The sequence below is a fragment of the Leopardus geoffroyi genome, chromosome B4 (assembly GCF_018350155.1).
Source record: "Leopardus geoffroyi isolate Oge1 chromosome B4, O.geoffroyi_Oge1_pat1.0, whole genome shotgun sequence".
Taxonomy (NCBI): Eukaryota; Metazoa; Chordata; class Mammalia; order Carnivora; family Felidae; genus Leopardus; species Leopardus geoffroyi.
In genome coordinates, this window is record NC_059341.1 from 134,648,456 (window position 1) to 134,662,885 (window position 14,430).

At 36.5% G+C, this 14,430-nt stretch overlaps 1 protein-coding gene across 2 annotated transcripts in view; it reads right to left on the bottom strand.

Annotated features, from left to right (window-relative positions):
* ST13 (ST13 Hsp70 interacting protein) overlaps positions 1-14,430 on the bottom strand; it is a 32,252-nt gene that overhangs the window by 2,057 nt on the left and 15,765 nt on the right. Inside the window, exons 6-11 of one of the 2 annotated variants that reach the window (XM_045465952.1) lie at positions 10,522-10,606; positions 10,057-10,167; positions 6,203-6,305; positions 4,457-4,573; positions 3,159-3,207; positions 849-982 (exon numbers count right to left, since the gene is read on the bottom strand). In XM_045465952.1, the coding sequence (XP_045321908.1) occupies positions 849-982; positions 3,159-3,207; positions 4,457-4,573; positions 6,203-6,305; positions 10,057-10,167; positions 10,522-10,606 (599 nt within the window). The remainder of the gene's footprint in view (positions 1-848; positions 983-3,158; positions 3,208-4,456; positions 4,574-6,202; positions 6,306-10,056; positions 10,168-10,521; positions 10,607-14,430) is intronic. The other variant, XM_045465953.1, reaches the window with a different exon arrangement.

A 14,430-nucleotide genomic window follows, 5' to 3' on the forward strand; every position in this document is an offset into this window, starting at 1 on the left:
GCACTTCAAAGTCAAACACCAATTATATCACTTTAACTAGATAATGAAAAAAAGCATACACAATTTTGATTAAAAGGACGACTAAATTAGGGATGATTGGGTGGTTCAGTTAAGCATCTGATTCTTGACCTTGGCTCACGTCATATTCTCACAGTTTGTGGGATCGAGCCCCATGTCAAGCTGCGTGCTCTCCTTCTCTTTCTGTCCCTCTCCTGCTCGTGCACGCTCTCTCTCTCTCTCACTCAAAATAAACTAAGGGTGCCTGGGTGGTTCAGTTGGTTAAGCGTCCGATTTCTGCTCAGGTCATGATCTTGCAGTTCATGAGTTTGAGCCCCACGTTGGGTTCTGTGCTGACAGCTCAGAGCCTGGAGCCTGCTTCGGATTCTGTGTCTCCCTCTCTGACCCCCCCTCGTTCATGCTGTCTTTCTCTGTCTCAAAAATAAATATTAAAAAAAAAAAATTTTTTTTTTTTTTAAAAAAAGGACAACTGAACTACTAAATTCTACTCATGAAATCAGTATTATATATAACACTATATGTTAACTAACTAGAATTTAAATAAAAACTTGAAATATAAATAAATAAGTAAAGACATCTGGATATAATCAAACTATTACAGACTAATAGTATTATAGAACCGTATTACAAACTATACTGCAAACTATTATTTTTAGTAACTTAAGCTACTCATTCTGAAACAAAAAATGAACAGTAGAACTGTGTAATGAGCTATTTGGTAATTCTGACAAGTAAAACATGTCTAACATAGTAACCTTTGTCTCTACTTAGAATTAATAAAAGAAATACCTTAGGGATACAAGGCCCAACTTTGTTCTTCCAAGTCTTACCTGCATGGCTGCGAGAACCTCTGGGTCACTAAGAATTTCATTGAGCCCAGGCATTCCTGCCATTCCAGGCATTCCCCCCGCCATTCCAGGCATGCCTCCAGGAAAATTACCAGGCATTCCCCCAGGAAAGCCACCTGCAAGAATAAATGAAGTAACTGCAAGACACCAGCCATATTCTTTCTCAAGTAGTGACAGCACACTATTTCCTTCCAATGAAAATCACACACACTCACAAGTGCATGCAAAAAGAACAAGGGGGCTACTAACCACAAAGTAGTCTTAACATTCTAACTGGATGCAAATGAGAATTTTACCTTCAAATTTTCTCCTAAAAAATAAGGCTGTAAATCAACTTTACTACCTTTTGCATTTATTTTTTCCTAGTAATTAAAACTGTTAAAGAAACTAATCTTAGCTAAAAGAGAAACCTAACAGTCCCTGGAATTACAAATAAAGTCATCTCAGTCATCTTATTTTCTCTTTTTAATACTATGTGTTTCAATTCCAAGTTCTAATTATTAAGACTTTAGTTGTTTCTGTTTAAACTGTATTCCTGTAGAGCATTCTTTCAAGAACTACATGAAATGCTTGTTTTAAAAAGCTGTGGATTTCTACCTCCACCATAGACACAATCAAAATCTGTGAAAGTGAAAATCTGCATTTTTAACAAGCACTCCTGGTATTTCTTCTTTACACTGAGGATAATACTCTAGCAAAAAGATTTCAATCTTCCAGTATATTTTTAGATTATAAACACAAATTATCTTCTACTCAGTTGTTCACTACATACACCTTTTATGTCTACTGGAGATATTATAAAATCACAATTATACCAACATAGACATCTATAAGGGAATACACTTTACATTAATGTATCTTACAGATCAAGGGTGACTACACATAAGCCATCATAAAGAATAAACACAAAGAACGAAGTCATTTCCTCCTGGCTCAACAATTTAAAACATTCCCATAAGTAGCTAATAATCACAGGTAAGACAATCTAAGAAGCTGGAAAAAAACTACTAGCTTCTCTTGATGCCCCTACTCACTGAAAAAGTAGTTTCTATCCATAAAAAAAATAACTGGTCCAGCACAAAAAGAGTTAACCGGCCTGCTTGTCAAATCTAGACAATAAAATCCACATAATAAAAAAATTTTCTCTAGTACTAATCTACACTAGTGGTTTTCCTCTAAAGCAAAGATACTGGATATAAAATTATTGACATTTTAAGCAGAACGTAAGCTATGAACTGCATTTTCTTGCTTTTTCTTCAAACAGAAAGTCATCCCCAATAGATGTTCTTTCTTTTTACTTGCTTGGCACATGACCTTTCAGAATAAAGGCTATCTTTTCTAGCCTGTGACCATGGAACTTAAGTTGCAGCCAGTGGCATACACCCATTAGGGGGTGTGTAGCTGCCTCTGTAAACCTTCTTTCAGAGAAAGCTGGTTACTATTAAAACAGCTGAAGGCAGCAGATTCCCCATTAGAATTACAAACTTTAAAAAAATCTCTTCCTGGTTTTTAAATTTCACACTGTCTCATTCAGGAAGTATTCAAAAATTGTTCCTGCAGTGCCCTTTTAACTGTTCTTCTACCTGTATCATATAGGCTAGGCCTCTGCTATCATTGAAGACTTTGTCCCTGTAGTAATTTCTAATCATTTGACATTTACAAAAAAGAGCTTATATTATTTTTACACTCGACTCAAAATATTTTTTATGAATAATAATTTCATACAGTGCTTTTACCTAGTATCTCGTGAATATCAACATTTAACAGAATAAAATCCAATTGTGACAATTTAGAAATATTTAGAATACATCATAATCAACTCTTACTCCATCTCTTAAAGTACAATGTTCATACCTCAATAAATGTTAGCTGCTCTGGGGTGGGTGCCTGGGTGGCTCAATTAAGTGTCTGACTCTCAGTTTTGGGGCTCAGCTCATGATCTCACAAGTTGTGAGATCAAGCCTTACCTCAGGCTCTGTGCTGGGTGTGGAATCTGCTTACGATTCTCTTTCCCGTTCCCACCTCCCCTCACATGAGCGTGCATGGGTACTCTCTTAAAAAAATATATATATACTGCTCAAAGTGTGAGGAAAATAATTAATATAATATTATTTCCACTAATATAACATTTTTAAATGAGAATGAAACTTTCTAGAGGCTAACATTCTAAAGACTTTTTTCAGTATTCCATGGACTAATAGTACTAAATATAATAGACCTATTTGAGCCCCAATTCAGAATATTTTCCGATTATTTACAATACTAATAGTTTTAAATTTTCTTTAAAAATACCTGGGAAAGAGCCATACTGAGCTCCTGATTGTCGTCTGGCTTCTTCCTCCTTTAATACAAAGAAAGAAAGAAATTATATAATGGGGGTGGTGGTGGTGGTAGCGGTTACGAGTCTGCAAAACCATGCAAAAAACTGTAAAATCAGCTAGTTAGAGGAATGACAAGTTTCAAATGGCAATACTGGACTAAAGGACACGCCCCATCTGCCTCTCCAAAATTTTCTAGCTAGGTTGTAAGAAGCATTACTTTTAGTAGAGCTGTCTAGTGTTTTACCTCTACTTGGGGTAGGAAAAAAAACACCTAACAACTGGAAAGCAATACAGTACTGATTGACGTCTGTCCATGCTTATGCAAAGTGTAAATTCTTAACGTTAAAACTCTAAAATGAAAGCACATGGTTAAATGATGAAGACTGCCAATGGCTTTTGTTTCTCAGGTTCGTCTTTTCCATACTCTCTCCATATAACTTAATACTACCAGAATTTTACTGATTTGTTTTTGCAATTTCCAACAAAGAAAATACAAATTTTCCTCATAACCAATCATAAACTCATCAAGGATGTATAATTGTAAAAATTACTTTTGACGACTATAAACCGTAATCCTAAAAATTAAGCATGCTGCTTTAAAAGCATTTATTATTGTGTTAAATTATTTTATTAAATTCAATTATAAATTAGCTTTATTAATTTTGTTAAATATTAATATTTAATACTAAGTGATGAAAAATTAGGATGTCATGTTACATAATTATAACATAGCTTTACATCCTTTTATTCAAAACTGTTGGAAATAACTAGATGGAAGATGATAACATCAAATGCGAAAAACTAAGAGAAACAAGAACAGTAGGAATATTGTGGACGAATTACGAGTAACTTTTCTTTTATCTAAGTTTTATGACTTTGTAACTAAAAATAAAAAATAGTCTATTTTAAATAGCTATGAATCCACACTGGAACAGGAGGAATCGTAAAATAACAAATCAGGGAAAGCATCCACAAGAAATCAAATAATACTAACAAGTTTTAATTACCCGACCAAAAAAAAAAAAAAAAAAAAAATCCCTAATTTTAGGAGGACACAACATGAATATAAACTGGGGATGTATAAGCTCACTTAAGAATTTAAGGACAAAAGATATCCCTACAAATTAGATAAGAAGGAAGGAAAACTCTCTGTAAGTAGTATCAGCCTACAGAACTGCAGCCAGCATTAAGAGCCAAGAATCAGAATGATATCCTAAAACTCTAATCTACTGTATTTCCCTTTGATGGTTTAGCTACGGAAACTTTTACCCTCTGGGCTCTCTCATGTTCTTCCCGAGCCTTCTTAACCCTTTCTATTCTTTCTTTGATCTCTCGTTCTTCACGTTTTCGCTCATACTTTCTCCGATGTTCAGCAATTTTCTGGGCCTACGGAAAAAACACACACACACACACACACACAGAGAAAAATATTTCCTTTAAGAGCTGAGTAAGTGCAACCCAACCACCAGTTTCATTAAAGAATCATTTTTCTTTGTGGAGAGGTGTTAAATTCAACACACAGTTCTGAATGACAGATTTACCTTGTAAGAAAATACCTTACATACTCAGACTTTAACAAGTCCACTGTGAAATAAAGGAAAGAGGATGAGATTCTAAGTTAGAAAGGTTATAAATTTCAAACAAGTAACTACTCAAGGATGACAATTAGGTTTCCAATTGCACAATTCTTGTCTGATGCCTGCTATGGCAAGGTAGAGACTGAGAATATACACACCAGTTAGTTATTTGCGACAATCTAAGTATACTTAAGTTTTCGCATCCATAAACTGAGGGGATGGTGGGCAGAAGAGAAATACTTAAGTCTTATAGAATGCTGTAAAGATTAAGAGAAAATATACGTACCAGGCACTAGCACATAGCCTGGGCCAACTATTTGGAATCTATTATTTATTCAGAAAACAAATTTGAAGTCATATTCAATTGTTACTTCCGTTTGTTTATGATTATTTTTTAGGAATCTTGGGGTGCCTACATGGCGCAAGTGGTTAAGCATCCGACTTCAGCTCAGGTCATGATCTCACAATTCCTGATTTCGAGCCCCATGTTGGGCATTGGGCTGACAGCTCAGAGCCTGGAGCCTGCTTCAGATTCTGTGTCTCCCTCTCCCTCTGTTCCTCCCCTGCTAGCACTCTGTCTCAAAAATAAATAAATATTAAAAAAAAAAAAAAATTAAAGAATCTCATGTTCTATGGGTGCCTGGGAGGCTCAGAAGGTAGAGCATCTGATTCTTGATTTTGGCTCAGCTCATGATCCCCTGGGTCATGGGATCAAGCCCCATGTCAGGCTCCATGCTGAGCATGGAGCTTGCTTAAGATTCTATCTCAAAAAAAATTAAAAATAAATAAAAATAAAAAATAAAAGCAGGCTCTGTGCTTACAGCAGAGGCCGATGCAGGGCTCGAACCCACGAACCATGATATCATGACCTGAGCTGAAGTCTGATGTTTAACCCACTGAGCCACCTGGGCACCCCTTAAAAGAATTATCTTAACAATTGTCTTTTAAAACACAATCATTTTAGTGCTCGCTTCGGCAGCACATATACTAAAACACAATCATTTTAGTTTTTGGATTTAATATTATTTTTAAAAGGATGAAACTTGCTACTGCCACAAGGCCCTCAAGCTTTATACAGGGCTGCATATACCTACAATATAAAAAGACCGGACACAACCTTGGGTCACATTTTACAGGTTTTCTATTTTTTTCCTTGCTATAAACTTGATGCCCCCTTTCCCATTTCTAATTTTCTGGTTAAAGCCTATTGCAGGCATGCAAACCAAAGTAACAGTTTGCTTTAATACAGCAAGAGAAATAAAGGCATGACAACCTAATGACATTTCCAGAGGTGAGCATAAACGTCAGTGATAACAGATGAAAACATCCAAATGTCTGTTTCTTTGTATGTTCCACAGGTAAATTATTGTAAGGGGCTGAGTACTAGAGCCACAGGGCATCACAGTTAACGACATTCCCTTTCTGTACTTTAACATACCCTTGGCTGAACTTCTTTCAACATTGCACTAGCATCTTCATCATAATCCAGTTTACAAGCAAGGGCAAGATCATGTGCTGCTTCTTCCCAATGGCCCAGAAGTCTGAAACAGATTAAATTCATTTTATACATATCCACTTATGTGGCATGGTGTCTTTCTTCCTTGTTAAAAAAAAAAAAAAAAGGTTACTGAACAAATTTAAAATTAAATATCTGAAGTATACATTTTCACAAACCAATTCAATTACTATGTTCTACTCTATAAAAACTTGGAAGTTTAATTTCCTCTTTGGTAACTATAAAGTTGCTCTTCTAAAAGATACTTTAAACTTTAAAAAATTACTTTAATTCAAAATATTGTAAAATTTTTCAAATTCTGTAGAGCTACAATTTTCAAATTTGAAATTCTGATTTCAACTCCTTAAAAATGGAATTAACATAATGTATATTTAGTATGCTATAAAGGCAAAAGAGAAACAATACATGTGTACACATTTTATTGACAGGAGAAACAAAAGATCGTGGGAGAAGGTAAGAATGGAGTAGAGGGGTAACAAAAGAAATGGCTTTTCTGGGTATACCTGTTAACTCAGTTTTGACTTTTTAAACTCAGAAGGGTTTTATACATGTGAACAATGAAAATTAAATCAGAAAAGGCAGAAATAAAGTAACCCCAAAACCTGACCACAGAGAAAAACAAACAAAAAAGAAAACAGCTGTTTATCACACAGAGCATACGGCATACAGGAAAGTCAAATAACTTTTAAAACAGTATTTTGAGGGGCACCTGGGTGGCTCAGTTGGTTGGGCATCCAACTTTGACTCAGGTCATGAGTTCAAGCCCCGAGTCAGACTCTGCGCCAACAGCCCAGAGCCTGGAGTTTGCTTCAGATTCTGTGTCTCGCTCTCTCTCTGCCCCACCCCCACTTACACTCGCTCAAAAATAAACATTAAAAAAAAATTTAAAACAGTATTTTGACTGTATATCTTAACTGGGATATATTCTAAGGATAAAAACTGCAACAGACACAAAAACTTTCAACTTTGCTTAGGGAGTATATTATTGTTAAGGTAGGACTGTAAAAACAATTTTATGTATGTTATTGAATAACAAGTAAACACATTATAGATAAGGATTTTGAGTCTAAGAGAATAGTGTCAAAAATGCATGGTACAAAAACAGACATTCAGATCAATGGAACAGAATACAGAACCCAGAAATGGACCCACAAACATATGGCCAACTAATCTTTGAAAACGCGGGAAAGAATATCCAATGAAATAAAGACAGTCTCTTCAGCAAGTGGTGCTGGGAAAACTGGACAGCGACATGCAGAAGAATGAGCCTGGACCACTTTCTTACACCATCCACAAAAAGAAACTCAAAATGGATGAAAGACCTCAATGTAAGACAGGAAGCCATCAAAATCCTCAAGGAGAAATCAGGCAAAAATCTCTTTGATCTTGGCCGCAGCAACTTCTTACTCAACACGTCTCCAGAGGCAAGGGAAACAAAAGCAAAAATGAACTATTGGGACCTCATCAAGATAAAAAGCTTCTTCTGCACAGTGAAGGAAACAATCAGCAAAACTAAAAGGCAAATCACGGAATGGGAGAAGATATTTGCAAATGACATATCACATAAAGGGTTAGTTATCCAAAATCTATAAAGAACTTATCAAATTCAACATCCAAAAAACAAATAATCCAGTGAAGAAATGGGCAAAAGACATGAATAGACACTTCTCCAAAGAAGACATCCAGATGGCCAACCGGCACATGAAAAAATGCTCCACATCACTCATCATCAGGGAAATACAAATCGAAATCACAATGAGGTACCACCTCACACCTGTCAGAATGGCTAACATTCACAACTCGGGCAACAACAGATGTTGGCGAGGATGCAGAGAAAGAGGATCTCTTTTGCAATGCTGGTGGGAATGCAAACTGGTGCAGCCACTCTGGAAAACAGCATGGAGGTTCCTCAAAAAGTTAAAAATACAACTACCCTACGACCCAGCAATTCCACTACTAGGTATTTATCCAAGGGATACAGGTGTGCTGTTTCGAAGGGACACATGCACCCAATGTTTATAGTAGCACTATCAACAATAGCCAAAGCATGGAAAGAGCCCAAATGTCCATCAGTGGATGAATGGATAAAGATGTGGGGTGTGTGTGTGTCTGTGTGTGTGTATACATACACACACATACATATATACATATACACACATACATACATACATATATACAATGGAGTATCACTTGGCAATCAAAAAGAATGAAATCTTGCCATTTGCAACAATGTGGGTGGAACTGGAGGGTATTATGCTAAGTGAAATTAGTCAGGGAAAGACAAATATATGACTTCACTCATATGAGGACTTTAAGATAGAAAACAGATAAACATAAGGGAAGGGAAGCAAAAATAATATAAAAACAGGGAGGGGGACAAAACATAAGAGACTCTTAAACATGGAGAACAAACAGAGGGTTGCTGGAGGGGTTGTGGGAGGGGAGATGGGATAAATGCATAAGGGGCATTAAGGAATCTACTCCTGAAATCATTGTTGCACTATATGCTAACTTGGATGTAAATTTAAAAAATAAATTTTAAAAATGCAAAATAAAAGGGAAAACATTTAATATTGAATTTTAATTGAAAATATCAGTATAAACTCAAGGTTTCATAACTTTTTTCCTTAAAATCATTATTTAAAAAATGTTTTTCTAACTCTGTTCAATGAAATGACAGAAATAATGCTATCCCAGAGGCAATGAACATATCTAGTGGCCAAACTTTACTTTCTGTAAACATTATCCTCACAAAAATGAACCCTAGTTTCTTGGAGAAATGGTTTCTTCTGAGTCTAGGACAAGCAAAACAGGAGATGAGCCCATGCTACCTTGTACCATGAAGCAAAGAAATGCTCAAAGATTACTGGACTCTCAAGAGGATCAACAGCAATACATGAACTTTTTGACTCCCAGAGCACTAATTCTAATCTTTTACCTTTATCTTTGACGTGCATCTTCATAATCACCAGACCTTTTTTGAGTACCTAATACAGTTGTCCCATGCATATCCATTTTCATTCCCATCCACACTTGGAGTACAACACCCTTCTAATCCACATAAGATGTAAATGTCATTGGACATCTCATCCCCAAGCCACAAATACTCACTTGTATAACATTAACTTTTGCTTCCAGGAAATGATGACTAATCTAGGATAAATTCACTTCTTTATTTTCCCCTTTTTCTGATTTTCAGGTGGCCTGTAAGTAACTAAAGTAGTTTGAGGCTAAAGAATTCCTTCTTCTACAACATACTGTTTAACGTTAGGTTACAGAATTAAAAGAAAATTTGTAAGGCCATGTTCTTTTTTAGAAATAATTTTTATCCTTACCTTAAATTTGACTATATGTAGTCAAAAACTGTAAAACAGTGGTTTTCTTTGAAGAAATAAAATGAATTTTTATTTGTTCCTTATAGTCCCTCAATTATTATCAAGCACATATTATCTTGAAATTAAATCCTTGGGCAACTTCGTTTTGCTTTAAAGGCATATAAAAACATCAGATTTAAATTTTAGAAGTTCTGGGGCGCCTGGGTGGCTCAGTCGGTTAAGCGACCGACTTCGACTCAGGTGAGTTCGAGCCCCATGTCGGGCTCTGGGCTGATGGCTGAGAGCCTGGAGCCTGTTTCCGATTCTGTGTCTCCCTCTCTGTCTGCCCCTCCCCCGTTCATGCTCTGTCTCTATCTCAAAAATAAATAAACGTTAAAAAAAAATAAAAATTAAAAAAAAAAATTTTAGAAGTTCTGAAAATAATGAAATTCCATTATTTACCGGTGTGCTTTCCCTCGCCACTTGTAAGGCTGAGCTGAATCAGGATTTATTTCAATAGCTCTGTCACAGTCTCGGATGGCAGCATTTGGCTTCTGTAATTTGATGAAGACACTAAAAAAGAAGTGTAACATTAAAAAGTATTTATTTTGGGGCGCCTGGTTGGCTCAGTCAGTTGAGCGTCTGACTCTTGATTTCGGTTCAAGTCATGATCTCACAGTTGTGAGATCAAGCCCCACATTGGGCTCTGTGCTGAGAGTGGAGCCTGCTTTGGATTCTCTCCTCTCTCCCTTTCTCTGCCCCTCCCTTGCGCATGGGCATGCTCTCTCAAAAGAAACAAACATTAAAAAAAAGTATTCATTTCGAACAACACCACCTTTGGGATAGTCACAGAAGCAATTCTATTGAAATCAATGAGCAGAAATTATTCACAGCAGAAAGGGATGCTTTTTTGTTTAGAGCTCTCACCTGGCTCTCTTGGCATACAGAATGGCCAAGCGAGGATTCAGCTTGATGGCATCTGTGAACAAGTCAATGGCTTTCTGTAGTTCACCTGAAGTAAAACAGGTTGAGAAATAAAGAATAAGAAATATCTCCCATTCTTAGTAGGACTCATGAGTTTTTTTTAAAGAAAAAAAATAAAAGGATAAAATTAAACTTACAAAGAAAAAAGTACTCATACTAAATTTACAGGGTTGATTAAAAATACTATTTGAATTCACAGGAATGATATAAAAATTCAAGAAAACCAGAACTCATGCAAAGTCCATAACTCACATTTTAAATTCATTTACTGTGTATCCTATTCACATAGTTAGTTAGCTTCTTTGTGTATTAGTGCCTTCAGTGAAGTCATTCAACAAATAAAACATACTATACAATTGGAATAAGTCTTTGCACAAAGTTTAATTCTTGGGCATAGGAAACATGGGGAGGGAAGACAAACACAGAGTTTTAAAGGTAATGTCACAGTTCACTTTGGAAAATACATTTACCCAGCTAGTAAATGTGTAAAGAAAGAACTTTAATGGAACCCCTAAACAATGCAGAAGAATGTGGAATGTCATTAGTTACTCCTGCAGATGTCTATTACAAATTATTACGCTTGGAGGTCTAATAAGTAATTCACAGCTACCAAGTTCAAAATTGAACTCTTAACTCTGACCCCATCTCTAAAATCCACTTCTCATCCTTATATTATCAACTAAATATGTGGTTCTTTCATTCACTCTAGTTTAGAGGTCAGCAAACTTTTCTGGAAAGATCCACATGAAAATTATTCTTGCAATTATCAACTATTCAATTCTGCTGTTGTAGGTGCAGACAACACATAAACAAATGCATGTAGTTATGTTGTTCCATTACATTTTTATAAAAATAGGAGGATATAGTTTGGCTAATTCGTCATCTACCTCATGCCCCAAATCTTGGGAGTCATTCTCAACTCCCCAATCTAAAACTGTTTTTACTGATTGCTATGACAAAAAAGTAAGAACTGTAGAAAAACAGATGTGGAACGGGAAATGAGGGTGGCAGTGTTCAATATGAATCCAAGATTCGACAAGCTATTTAGTGCCCAAATATATACATCGCTTATTAGAAAACAAATATTACGTAAGAATAAGATTAAATATATTTTTTCAATTTGTGTATACGATTTTCCAATCACTAACTTGTTATGACACAGATACTTATTAAATTATTTGGACCTAACTACATTATAAATGGAACTCTTAGCCATTTCTTTTGGCCTAAAAGGTATGTTCAAGTCATGACAGTAAGGACACTAGGAACAGAGAAAGTCTGAGACTCTTTGCCCTAATCCAAGCCATCATCATTAGCCACTTGGATTATAAAATATGACTTGATTTCTTGCATTCCCTCTGTAGTATCATGACAATGCACTTTGTATCTGCTGTGAGGAGCTGGAGAACCCCATCTTCTGTGCTCAAGGATACACTTCATAAGCTGCTCCCAGCTAATGTTAATGACTAAATAACAGCAAGGACACCAAGACTGGCCCATTATTGTGAGACTGTTAACTCCTCTATTGGACAACTCTGGCTTGCCAAGACGTTTTAGAAACACACCCATAGAGGATTGTGTTTCTCTCCTACACAGGGATAAACACTTAGACAACTTTCTCACTGCCTTCCAAACTCCTCTGGCTCTCCCCGCTCCCCCTATTTTCCCTCTCAGGTATTTTCTTAGATTTCTGGCACATCAACACATTTTGACTTCTTCTTCTGCAATGAACATACCCTTATTTGCCCCTATAACCTGGTTTACATAAAAGAGCAAGGATAATCCTTTTCAAAAGTAAATACATCTCACAATGAAGCTCTCCTACTCAAAAACAAAAACCCCTACCCACAACACCTCAATAGCTTCCCAATCATCCTTAAGGATAAAATTGTTAAGTCCTTAGCCTAACCTACAAAGTTTAGCGATCTATCTTCCCCACCACCTTCCCACCACCCATCTCCCACTACTCCAAAGTGCTTCTATGACCTCAACTCCATCTGCCATTCTTACCCCTTCCCTCACCTCGCTCCAGCTACAAGGCCCTTCTGTTATGCTCTCCCAGTTAGCCTCTGTACTTCTTCTTCACCTGTCTCAAAGGCTCTTCCTCACATTGCTTACTCACTTCATCATATACTTTTCTGACCACCCTTTGCAAAATATAGCTTTCATCAGTGACTATTTTTTTTACTCAGCTCTATTTTTCTTCATCACGCTTATTACCACCCAACATTAAATTACAATTTGATTTTGTTCCCCAGTAATATATGAGGTTCAAAGGAAAAAAACGTGGTCTCTTTTGTTTTTCTCACTGTATATCTAGCATCTAAAACACTGCCTAGGGCGCCTGGGTGGCTCAGTTGGTTGAGGGTCTGACTTCAGCTCAGGTCATGATCTCACGGTTTGTGAGTTTGAGCCCCGTGTCGGGCTCTGTCCTGACAGCTCAGAGTCTGGAACCTGCTTCGGATCCTGTGACTCCCTGTCTCTCTGCCACTCCGACACTCGCCCTCTGTCTCTCAAAAATGAATAAATATAAAATAATCTTAAAAATAAAAAATAAAACACTGACTAGAGGGGTGCCTGGGTGGCCCACTCTGTTGAGCGTGTGACTTCAGCTCAGGTCATAATATCTCAAGGCTAGTGGGTTCAAGTCCCCAGTCAGGCTTTGCACTAACAGCACAGAGCCTGCTTCAGATTCTCCATCTCCCTCTCTCTCTGCCCCTCCCCCACTCATGCTCATTCTCTCAAAAATAAATATTAAGAAAATAAAATAAAAACACTGCCTAGAACATGCTAAGCTTTAAATATATTAAACGGAAAAGCGTAATAAAAGTAACATAACTAATAACGTGACAGCTAAAAACACTTACTAAGATCTTAAATTCAGTAAGAATACTGACACTTTAGAAATACCAGTAACTTGGGGAGCCTGGGTGGCTCAGTTGGTTGAGGGTCTGACTTCAGCTCAGGTCATGATCTCACGGTTCTTGAGTTTGAGCCCCGCATCGGGCTCACTGCTGTCAGCTTAGAGTCCACTTCGGATCCTATGTCCCCGTCTCTCTCTGCCCCTCCCCTGCTCATGCTTGCTCTCAAAAATGAATAAACATAAAAAAAAAAAAAAAATACCAGTACCTTAATAAGAATGGTACCAGATACTATTCTAGGCATAATACACATATTTATTCCTCAATATACTACGTAGGTACATTATCCTTATCGTACAAAGGAGGAAACAGAAGCAGAGACAAAGAGTAACTTCTCTAAGTTTGCCTAGCGAGTAAGTGCCAGAACTGGGATTCAAAACCCAGGCACTCTGGCTTCCTAAGTTCAGTGTTTAATTATATTCCTGTCTCTCCAACCCCACGCAGGGCCTGAATCTACAATCCCAGGCTTAGAATACTAATGTTTTATCCCTCTACGATATACTATAAAATTACATTTATTCTAAAACTAGAACTAGGTTAAATTTACACATGAATACAGCTTGGAAAGAAATGTGGAAAAACAAGAACATGACTTATTAGGTAGTGGCAGCAGCTTCATTTTATTAAAAATTGCTAAGGCAACAATAAGAAAACAAATTTAAGAAATATAAAACAGTATGCCAAAATAAGTGACAAAAATAATAAATGAATTGGTATCATGGCACAGTAAGATCCTGCACAAGTCAAAACCCTTCTGAGACCTCAGATTATTCATTAACCTGTAAAATGGGAGTAGTATGAGGTTTTAATGAAATAATGCATATTAAATACAATAAAACTGTCAGGTAGGTAGAAAGCACAAAATAAATGTTGGATAAATAGACATTAGGTAGTAGTAAAATTAAAAGATTAGTGTGGAAAAGGAGTGGTC